General features: G+C 35.1%; 1 protein-coding gene across 2 annotated transcripts; it reads right to left on the reverse strand.

Moving 5' to 3' along the window:
• Positions 1 to 425: 425 nt before the first annotated feature.
• On the reverse strand, positions 426 to 4,197 carry LOC132559169 (aquaporin-11-like). Of its 2 annotated transcripts, none has more exons than XM_060223782.1 (3): positions 4,019 to 4,197; positions 1,824 to 2,491; positions 426 to 1,444 (listed from the first exon to the last, which is right to left on the reverse strand). In XM_060223782.1, exons 2-3 carry the CDS (start codon positions 2,488 to 2,490, stop codon positions 1,239 to 1,241), a joined length of 873 nt encoding a protein of 290 aa, XP_060079765.1. In that variant the 5' UTR covers position 2,491; positions 4,019 to 4,197; the 3' UTR covers positions 426 to 1,238. The 2 variants fall into 2 exon arrangements, with proteins under 2 accessions (XP_060079765.1, XP_060079764.1); XM_060223781.1 differs by having other exon boundaries at positions 3,988 to 4,196.
• Between the last annotated feature and the right edge of the window lie 8,184 nt (positions 4,198 to 12,381).

A 12,381-nucleotide genomic window follows, 5' to 3' on the forward strand; every position in this document is an offset into this window, starting at 1 on the left:
ATTCTATAAGCCGTAATAATAGATTTGTCTGGGCTAATGATTTCACTGCGTCTTGTAACAGGTTTCCATGTCATATAAAGTGAAAACTATACACAATTTTCCTGTACGATCGTATCATGGAGAGGACATTGATAAGTTGTGATAACTTGGGTTCGATTCCTTTTGTACATATCATTTATACAATAAAATTAGTTTGATTCGGTTCTAATTTGATCATTTTGACATTTTAAAGTTGTTTACGTCATTGCACCTATATGCTATCTAAAATCTATCGTCATTTTGGGAAGGCGACTTGTCATTCGCCATTCACTTCTCACCTTCGCATGTTGATACAGTGTACCGTTTGCCACCAGTTTCATCAGCTTTCTGCTGAAAATATGTACACGATTTAAAAAAAAAAACAAAAAAAAAACAAAAAACAAAAAAACAAAAAACACCGCTGTATTGTCTTCAAAACAAATATTAAACAGTGTATGTATGTATTTTAAAAGTTTTTAATAGGAAAAGTAATAAAAACAATCCACTATTTCATCAGCAGTGCACATATAAAATGGTATATGCAAAAAAATTCATGTAAACAATATGTTTTATGCAACTAGTATATAAAGGTTCTATTGTTATCACAGCATACTCGTGGAAGGAATTTGATAGGTTTTAACCGCAACACAACCTTGATAATAGCTCATCGATCAATTTATATGAACGAACTAGTATTGTCTTTCTAGTACAAGAGGGAATTATTTTAAAATGTTTTCAATATCGTTTCATTGGCACAAGTTCCTGTTGAGAAAGTCACTTACAATTATAGTAGGGGAGGTAATCCTAATTAAAGAAATATTGGAATGTTAAGGGAGTTAACTCTAAACACACACGCGTGTCGGGATTTGCACAACAGAAAAAATGCATCAAGTAGTTAAAAGAAATGAATGATTTTCCTTTATGGAGGACTGACTTAAAATTTCTGCCTCCTAGTTTGTCTAAAAGTAATAAATATTTCGAAATAACATGGCACATTCTAGGTTAACTCGAAATTAAATAATTTGTTACCCTCAACAATTACTACTGAAAACCTGTAAGATATAAGAATAATTTCCTTAAATTGTCCATACTATTTTGTCCTTCCTTCTTGCCCTTTTTCGTTCCCTTTATATCACTATGGAATTTGAAAGCTATGACATTTGAACACAATTTCGGCTACTCTCTCATTTTTTTTCTGTTATTTTCTGTTCGAAATTGCCTCACTGCTTCTTCTTTTCGTTGGCGACTGGCCTTGGTTTCGTCACGTCAATATGAAGAAGTCGGTCAAAGAGGAGAGCGATGATACATCCGATGAATGGTCCCACCCAGTAGACGATCAGATGATCCTGGTTAGAAGCACCTTTACATCCCAGAAGATGACCAGTAGCCATGGCAGGGTTGAAGTACATGCCGGTTGTCGAGATTCCTTGAATAAAACGAAGGAGAGTTCAGTACTTCGATCACGCAGACGATTTTATAAAGGTATTCAAAAGCAAACGTAATTTTGGCAAGTTTTATATTTCTAGCGACATGATTCAAAAATAATTTACGACGCTTTAATTTTTAATTTATCGGCCAACCTGTTATAAGCTCTGAAGGCTTTCCACCGCAGTTCTATAGGAGCCCCGTGGAAAACCAACATGACTTTTATACATATCTTATCTATTCAATAAAATAAAAAAAATGATCAGAAGAGAAATTTACGATGTCGGTTGACAGATGACCTTCAATAAAGTCACCATTCTATCGGGGAATCGAACCTCGGTCTCATAGGTATTATGTCTGGCGACCACACTTTTACCTACCGATTACAATCATCAAGGCACCATTTCCGACTTTGATAAATTCGTCTATGAAGGAGTTTTTCATTACAGTCTGCATTCCCAGCCAGGTGTCGATGAGTGTTGCGGCTAACTCTATTCCCATACCGACCAGTAAGGTGACGTTGAGGTCGGTTACACAACTTGTCTCGTAGTACCTGTCACGATGGTCAGGTACCATATCCAGGGACCATACCAGACGGGCGAACTTGTAAGACGCTAATCCAGCCAAAGTTTGAAAGGCTATCTTCACCACGGCCTTCACTGGACCAATTTCTCTCAAACATAATGAATACAAGGACTTAACTGGGTTTTCAGATGCACCGAAATAGGTCCTATTGGCGATGAGACATTCGATGACGATTGCAACGAAAAGCCAACCAGACCCATAATGACTAAAAATGAAATTGTTTTCATAAAAGTACGCGCACATTTCCATAGTAGCGAGAAAGTCACAGACATATTCGCTGATTACTGGATGGAGAATTAATTTGCTTAATATTCTTAGGATAACGCCCGAGAGAACTGTTATGGTTAGGTACATCAATGATCCACCCATTGGAGTGAAAAACTCCTCCACCGGAAGGGTTCCGAAAGCCATCTGCCATAATGGTCGCCAGGTCCCATTAGCCATCATCATGTTTGCTGCCATCCTGGAATCCAATAAAATATCATAGACTCTGTAAGTGCCACAAGTAACGGTACGATGATGAAATATTGAAATAAATCAAAGTATCATAGCCTGTGTAATAGGAAGGAGTAATGGAAAACACACTACCACCGCTAGGGTTCGAACTAGCGACCCTTCGGTCTCTGGCCGGACACTCTACCGTTCGTCTAAAGGGAAATCTCTACTAGCTGTCAACTTCTACACCTGCGATACCCTCAATCCCTGGACCAATACCTTTGTTTATCTTATCGGGTCCCGTGTCTTAATAACCATGGGGACGACGCGATGACTTCTGGGATTTATTACGCTATGCAATTGACATTTTATTGATTATGTATACAATGTACAGTATGATTACCTACATGGGATTAAGGTTTTAGTATCTCCAAAGTCAGTGATAAAACCACCTGTTTCATCCACGAATTTCACAAGCGAACAGTCTTTTCTCTGGGATTTATCAATGTTTTATCTGATTGTATAGAAGATGTATGTGCCTCACTTACACTGGAATTTTAACTTTAATATTTTTTTCCCATTTTGACTTCCTGAAGTATACCATGTGCACGTTTGTATTACAATTTTGTCTGATTGAAGATGATACATGTTTGACATCTTACTGACATTGTCACTCGGTAACTAGATTTTCAATTTACTCGCATCCACATATGTGGATCTACAAACAATCCTTAATTTACGATGTTCTCTTCTTCGTAACCACATAATGTGTGACAATGTTGAAATATTTTAAATTCCAGTGAATATACTAGAAAGTTATACAGGTTGTATCTGAGTGGTTTGCTTATTCATACTGTGAAAAAATAGCTTTAAAATTGATATTTTGAATAATACATTGTTTCCTTTAATACACTATTTAACGGAGAAAAAATCATTTATGTACGAAAAGACTTCCATTTAGGAAAAACAACTAAAAATATATTTATCAAACAGTTTCAGTAAGGAACGATAACTCTACAAAGACACGTGTCTGTCACAAGTGACTGGTACCTGCGGAATGCGACATATTTTTTCTGAGATTTCTCTCATTTAAATATCAATACTTCGTTCTCTCGCTATTTCAAGTTTGAATCATATCCAGAAACCATGCATGTTTGCATGCGGTAGGTCAAGAAACAACATCTTATATATACACTAGCTGTATATCTAATGGTGTCCGGCAGGAATCTATCGAAAGTCTGCTGTGTAAACTCTTCTTGTAAACGTTGTTTGTAAGTGTGTGAAACTGCCATTATTGATCAGTGTCACCCATGTGTGCCTCTCCTGTGTAAACGTCCCCGACTTGTTCAGTAAATATCATAATCATTCATGTGTGACCATGCAGCAAACAGTGTACAATGGACCCGGAGTTATTTCTCTTATGAAGATAAAGACCGTCTTACATATGTATACACGTCCCAATACTCTGCAACATTATAGACCCGTTAGCAAACAACCTGCACCAAGTACACATATGTTACAGACCTGACGGTTGGGTGGTAGCCTTGCTGGTTACCTCTCGAGCGTCCGCCGGAAACCAAAATCCGCTTCAAACCCTCCTTGTGAAAACTCTGACCTAAAGGAAACCCCGGTTCCAGTCCAAAGATAAAGAGTCCCTGGGTTTTTGGGATCGGATCCTTAACAAGACCAAGGATGCTCCGGTCGCTGGATGGCTCTGGACACAGATAATCTAAATAGCACGATGCTAAAAATAGATCAGTTAGCAGCAAATGTCAAATTAGGTTATCGGGGCCAACAAGGGGTAACGCCGGAAGTTATGTTGTTCATATAGTTACACTATACGAATAGTAAAGAAAATGCATATCCTAGCATATTGAACATTGCAACGAAAATGTGAAACTAAATTGATTTTAGAGATAACTTTCTTGAATTACATATTACGTCAGAATTTTCCATATGTTGCAGTGGAATGAATTACTGAGAAATAGTTTGGCGGAATGTACATTTGGTGAAGAAATCATGTTATACATTTTGTAACTGGTTTATTTTATGGCAAATATGATTTTCTCTATTTTTTTTTTGTGGGCGTTGGCAATTTTTTTTAGTGCGATAAAAATTGGAAATTTATAATACCCTCGACAAAGTGAAAGAATTAAAAATTCGAAAATGTTTCATATAAAAATATTCGACATACGAAAATCTTATAAATAAAAGGACTCGTTATACAGCAATGTTATGTTTAAATAGATTCGACATACGAAAATGTTAAAGATAAGGATTCGACATACGATTTTTTTATGTGAAAGGATTCGACATTAGCAAAATGATTCGACATACGAAAACCTTATAAATATGTTATGATATATTTTGATACAACAATCACGTTCTACCGCTCTATATATACGAACATTGAAGTATCGTATTGTAAGATGATTGTTTCCATTTGATGTAAACATATTGTATTGCACATAAGTAGCATTAGGCACAAGTTGTACAACTTTCCAAAGATATAAATATACACACCACACACATTATATTTACAAGGTGGCAGTATAATATAATGACAAACAGCTATAAACAAATTTAGAGGGAGGGGGTGGGGGGGAGAGAGAGAGAGAGAGAGAGAGAGAGAGAGAGAGAGAGAGAGAGAGAGAGAGAGAGAGAGAGAGAGAGAGAGAGAGAGAGAGAGAGAGAGAGAGGAGGAGGAGGGGGAGACAAACTTTGTATGTTTAGAATACTTTGTATATATGTAGATCATGCATCTGCTCCTTCTCCACGCAAGCAAAACACGTGATACATTGTCCACATGCCTATGTATATTAACTCCATGTTATTGCTCTCCTGAACAGGAAAGGAACACCAAGACGGTATCAAATCCACATCGGGTGTTTTGTTTAATTCATCAACTGTAGAGTGGTAGTATAAAATACCCCTTAGTGTGCGATACGTAGATATTTCGGATGTTTATCAGTAATCAACTGAGACGAAAACAACCAAAATGTATTATGTCATGAACTGTTAGCTAGAAATAAGTCAAAAATAGGAAGCTACACTTCAATTCTAGGGTGAACAAAAGCTGATAAATCCTCTACAACCTTACACAAAACGATTTGAAGATTTTATTAATGGTATAAATGTCTGCATCAAACATAAACACATTACCGTGAATTTCGTCAATATTCTTAATCCAAGGTTAAAATATCAAAATTTACATTAATTTTAGTATTAATGGAATGATAACGAGAAAAAGAATTATTCACGAAATCAAGTGTTATTGGAAATGCATTTCTTAAATAATAAAATGAATGAATAGATAAATTAATAAAAACGCGAAATTGAGCCAAAAAAAATTCTACTGTAATCTTTATAGACAAGGAATCTAGATCTGATAACTTACAACTGTTACAGTATATATAAACATTACACATAAGTTTAAGATATGTGTTATATACATTGTACATAAATCTATACGTAGTCCTATTAAAATTGTCTCCCCTTAAACAATATATTGAAATGTCTATCTGTGATCTTTACTTCGGAAATTGTGATATTGGGAACAGCAGAGCGTTTTGGACATATCACTGACTTAAACATGACTCAATCACAAAGAATTGACGAAGTAGACAACCTGGACCAGCCAAATCCATCTCGTTTGGGCGAAAATCTGAACACTTTAGTCACAATCTGAACACTTAAGTCACAGGCGAGTTGTTTGAAAGCGAGTCACAGGGAAAGAAGAAAAAATCGCGAAAAAAAAGTTTCGATGTTTCATATTGCTACTGCGTCAAAAGTATAGGACGCGAAAATGGACTGTCGGGATCTGTTTTCTTACCAGGACAAACAAAACTCATGAAATCAGCACTTACTATTCTTTTACTGATGCTCTGCTTTAAGTTCCAGCAAAAAGAACTGTTATGCTTTGTCTCAGTACAATGTGACCGAAAAGAGCGTTATCCTGTATCGATGTTCTGAAAATTCCTGGAGGCGGTACAAGGAAAAGACCCAATGGTCGATCGTAACCGTTTTTATAAGAGCTTACCTTAAAATTCGAAGCGTGTAACATACTTCTGTATAAGTATCCCACATCAGTCGCCTCCTATATACTATGTATTTGTAGGTGTATTTCTCTTCCAATCCCATTCATGATGAACTGTTGATGAGAAAGTACATGTACAATGCAACAATGATCCTCAAAGGTGACGTACGATCCTCACGGTTAACATTCTACTGGACAACTGGTCAGTTTGGTGTCTATAGCTACGAAGTCGTCCTAAAAATAAAGATTGTTTTCGGGAACGCAGAATACACCCGAGCAATTTCTATACGACAACAATGAAATCAGGATATATACATATCTGTCGGTCGACAGAATCTTTATTCAAACTCGGTCTGATATTAAATAACTAGGGTAAAACGTGAACAAATGAAATATTGTCACGATGACTCATGAACAAGTACAAGAGAAATAGGACAAGGTGTTCCAGTATGGTAAGCGTTTTCAGCTTCATCACGGACATCCGCTTGTGAATCCTGGTAAAGTCAAGAAAGTAACGTCAGTTTCCCGAATAAAAACAAGTTAAAATGCAACAGAACTACCACGCATACCACTCGGCATACTTTAGTAAAATCCATATTTTTACCGTCCAAGGAAAAAGTTTTATCCCAAAGACCATAACACTTCTTCTATATTACCCCGCGTCTCTCAAACCCATGTGTTTCATATTATCGATATTTCTAGAATGATTTTTGCTTCGTTGTTCTTTTACTTTGATTAGAAACAATTATTTCTCTGCTTTGATGGAACTAGTAAATCTTTTATTGTCCATCAGATCCAAAAAGCCTTGGACCTTTAATTCAAAATATATCTCTGAAGTGATGTATGTTCATATATACAATTGTACAGATTATCTGAAAGTCCTGTATGCACAGCAACTACAATACAATGTGTCAGCCCTTAAACTGAAGGTTGGAAACTTGTCGAAAAATAATGATGCAGAAAAAAGAGTGTGCAGTTGAATAAGTTGTCGTTTTGGTCTTATTTTATGTACATAGATCCTTCAGTAAATTCAACTTCTGTTGTCGGATTCTCGATTTTCGAATCCCATGGGACGGATTAATCTCTTGATAACAACTTTAAGCTCAGCAATATTTGCTGACTTATGATAGGGTGGCGCAGTAGTAACGAGCTCGCCTTTCAGCTTGATGCCTGTGGTTCGATTCCCGGAATAGACGTGAAAAGCATGAGGTCACCAACCCGACCACATGGGTTTTCCGCGGGTACTCCGGTTTCATCACTTCGCGCGCTTACATCTTGGCTAACAAAAGTGATTGATATAAGTTGGAAAAACTTGTTACACAACTGTTGTAAAATAGATAAAGCTTTTATGTTTTACTGATACACCATGTCTTTGATAGCCACAGAAGAAAAAGTCGAGTGGGTTTAAGTTTGGGGAGTGTGGTGGCAATTCATTGCTAGTTTTGTTTGGCAATCAGACTACGTCCAAACGTTCGTATCAACCAAGCTAGGTCATCTGTACAAATATGTGCGGGGCTGCACTATGATATAAAAATGGACAGTTGATATATATATATGCCACTTGTCATGTTAAAATTAACTTTGTATTAATAATTATCAAATAGTTACTTCCACCGACACCGACGAAAGGGCCAAAACACCATATAACCTTTAGGAAGTCCAGGCATTTACTTCCCGACCATATGACAGTTTTTAAAACGTCAGGATTCCTGCTACCTACAGTTATTTTATTTGCTTCCTCAGTAAAAATACGCCTGGTCGGAAAACCAGATTTTATCCGCCATGTCCATACTTTCTCTCATCCATTGTGCAAACATCTTTCTACTCACAATATCATTTGACTTACATGGCTGCATGAAAGAAATTATACACGGATGTGTCAGATCACAGCATTCAGGTTGTACATGTAGAACATTGTTATGTCCTCAACAATTTTGCTTATTGATTTTGAGGGCTTTCCCAAATCGCAGCATCCAACTGATGGATATCTTCAAGAGTTCGTACAGACCTATGGAGTCAAGAATTGTGGTGCCAGCCGTCTTCAACGTGGTAGCTCTGAAGATCTCTTCTTGATGGTTGACACAACAGTTCCTAGTAATTTGTATTCATAACTTCAATTAAAAAATATTCTTTTGATGAAACCCATCCTGAAAATCGCCTACAAATGATGTCATTGATGACGTCACAGATAAAGATATGAACGACAAGTGATGTCATTGATTATGTCACAGATGCGTAAATTGACGACAAGTGACGTCATATATGATGTCATCATTTTAAATTTCCGCAGTTTGTAAAAAGTGTTCAATTTTATATTGATTTGTTTCATATCGGTTCAAATATCATATATATGTTAAACTCTCTCATATATAGCCGGATAAAGTGAGGACAGGTTTTGAGGAAACACCCTGTATATAATAGTGACGGTATGTATGACATTATGATATACCACCGTGTGCAAAAATCTCATTAATCTGATAAAGATCACTGAAATTACACAATATCATATTTTTTGTATTGGATATGGAAACAGATGGCTGACTACCAGGAAAATAACGACGAGGAAGTCGTTACCATAATAATGTGCAATTTTAATTAGCGTCATATAAAAAGAAGAGCCAAACTAAATATCTATATAGTCATTAAAGATAATAAGCTAGTGTGTTATTACCTACTGGTATAATTAAGTACTGTGACTACTACTGAAATACATATATTTTACCTGTATAACCTTTATATAACGCATCCTGTCACTGTGACCTTACATCGCCCATTAAAATCAATCTACTCCTACTCGTGGTATAAAGTAACAATTGATCCTAGACAGATAATAATCTGTCAATTAACGTCTCGTGTGAAACAATACAATGTAAGGGTAAAGGTCACACATGTTCATTATCATTATTCACTGTTCTTAGCGCGTATCATTAATTCTGACTTAATTATATGATATGATGATTAAACCTGATTAACAAGAGCTTATTAAATATTCCATATAAACTGTTTAAAATAATCTTAATTATCATGGCGTGCTATTCACTCGTGTGCCTTTCATAAAGTCTTTAAGATAGCAGGTGGTAGACTCTACTGGTAGACTTTAAGTCCCCAAAGTTTGCTGTAACCCCATGTTTTAAGACACTCGAATAGTGAAATGTTCAGAATAAACACATGTACATTGTACTTGACTCTTTTCTGAAATTATCTGATATATGAAAATTACTTATTTATTTGATTATAGTTCTACTGCACTTCCCCGTCTAAATTTTTACTTTCGATCACTTTGGATTGTCCTCTGCCGCCTCATAGGGTTACAATATTTAGGCCCTTAGCATCACTGACGATTCCTAGAAGGACGAAACAGCTGTATGATGAAGCATCACGGATGAGTCCTAGAAGGACGAAACAGCTGTATGATGAAGCATCACGGATGAGTCCTAGAAGGAAGAAACAGTTGTATGATGCTGTTTAATTCCTTAATTGGCTCTGCTGTATCGAACTCTAAATTATTAAACGGTTCTATTCACCTGTGTGTCTTCTATACAATCTCAAAGTATTGAAATTCTTTACAGTTGTACAATTTTTACTTCATTGAATTATTTTGCCAAACAGAACAGTTATATGGCCTTTTATAGTCTTCTATACAATAGCTCGTGATGATATTACCAGCAGGTCCTAAAACGTAATTTGAAAATGCAATATTTGTGTTAAATTTGCTGTATCAATAACTCTATATACAATGTAGTATATATATATATATATATTAGATACTGAAAGGCACATCTATATGGAGCTATTTAGGCTGTACAATTGGTAACATATCTTGGTTAATTAGCAAAAAATTGCCTTCAATTAAGATCAAAAGGACTATTTGAAAATTACATGGAAAATCACAGAAATCAATTTCACTTTATTTCTTTCATGATTGAACTTTGATAGTGAAAATATCAACAATTTGTTCGTCAAATTAAGCATGTATTCAAGGTTAAACGATTTTTTACTTTTTTCACATTTTTCTGAGACTGTGTATTGGTTGATTCGTATCATCTTTACTTCCTTTGTTTGTACTTCATGACCCGAGGTCATTTTGTACTTAATATATATTTAATTTCCTGCTTGATATTAAGGAAATATTTCACGATCGTGCCCTGTTTGCATTTTATTACGATCAATGTGGTCAGTTGTCATAGTCGCATCTAGGTATGCATATATTATCATAAAGGAACGCCAGTACTACGTACTGTATCTCAATCATTGTTTTATAATCGAAGTTAATGAACAACAACGTGTTTGTGGTCGATGTTCACTATAAAATAGGTGTTTAAAGACTAAGTGACGCTATTCTACCATATGTCAACGATTCAAGGTACAAATGTCTAGGAGTGTTTGTTTTACATAATATATATTGTATATAGCTATAACATGATGCTCTCGTGATATTTCCAGAAGAAAGTTCTTCAAAACATTTATCATCCAGTTGCTTTATAGAGGTACATTTGGGATCACAAATATTTGACATTACTTGAATATAAATCACATGGTTGTCAATCAATCAGAGGAAATGAAAACCAGTAGATGAGATAGATCAACGCTAAACGACTACTAATCACCTGGACTGACCTCACCGAGATACACTTTCTTATTGATTTCGGGGGAGTTAGACAGCCACTCCGGCAGAAAAAAAGGTTTGTTACGTTTTATTGTTTTTACCTTTCCTGTTTTCTTTTTCGCTTTTTATAGAATATATGTTTGTTGTTAATAACTTAATGAAATAATTATGTAAACAAGAGGTCTGTATTAGCCATAAAATGTTATCGATTTTATAAACCAAGTTTTTAATTTTTCCTGCCGCATTAGTAACTGAATATAAGATAATTCTTGTTGTAAAGAAATAAACTTGTAGATATTTGTGACAATTTCTTTGAAATAAAATTAATGTTCTTTTTTAAATTTAACTAGTTTGTTTGAATTCATGTAGTGTTTGATTTCTGAATCTTATCAAATTTCTTTATTAAGTTGTCTCTGATACAGGTATTTGGATTATCATTTTCGTTTTCATTAAACAAAATAAAATAATTTACATATATTTATATTTACTCTCGGAAAACGACCATCTTACCAGGTATTTACTTCTCTTCCTCACCTCCTTAATACGCGTTAGCATAAAATACACGCATAGCTTTTATAACTCTAAAAACCCTTTAGATTGTAATTGATTTACACTTTCTTGATAAATATAGTAGGAGTAGCAATTATTTATATCTAAATGAGTTTGCTAAATATACATGACATTATAGATAAATTTTCAACATAAGAACGCATGGCGACTACGTTGATTTAGAGTCATTCAAGCATGAAGTAACACATCAGGGCTGAACTTACATTTTTCCATATAAACTTCGCTTGGTTATGGAAGACTGATGTCTTCTTTTATTTATAATCTCATTACTAATTATATACCATGAAATTGATTTTTGTCAATCTAGAGCTCCGTGATAATTTTACGGCGGTTATAATTAATAAAGGACATTTATCACTTAACGAGGAAACTAATAAGTTTACACGCCGTATCGCCCGTGGTGGTTTCTTACCTGTAGCTGGTTTGACTTTATTGTCTGTCTGTTTGGAATATATTAACTGAAGTCGCTTTGACGTCTGAAATGAAAAGAACATATAAGTGTCAAAACAGCACGGTACGAACTTTACAACATCCGTGTTGCAATGTTGCTCATTCTTATACATAAATTCTGATCAAGATCTTACTTTGCAGGTGAATCAATATGAATTTTGTTATTGACTTTGAAGTCAATTTATTGGCTATCAATTAGATAAGATATCCTTATAAATATAAAACGAAAAGGAATTTTCTTAAGTTGCTCCTGAAT

The sequence above is a fragment of the Ylistrum balloti genome, unplaced genomic scaffold, assembly GCF_031769215.1.
Source record: "Ylistrum balloti isolate Yb309-2 unplaced genomic scaffold, AGI_CSIRO_Ybal_v1 Utg370870, whole genome shotgun sequence".
NCBI lineage: Eukaryota > Metazoa > Mollusca > Bivalvia > Pectinida > Pectinidae > Ylistrum > Ylistrum balloti.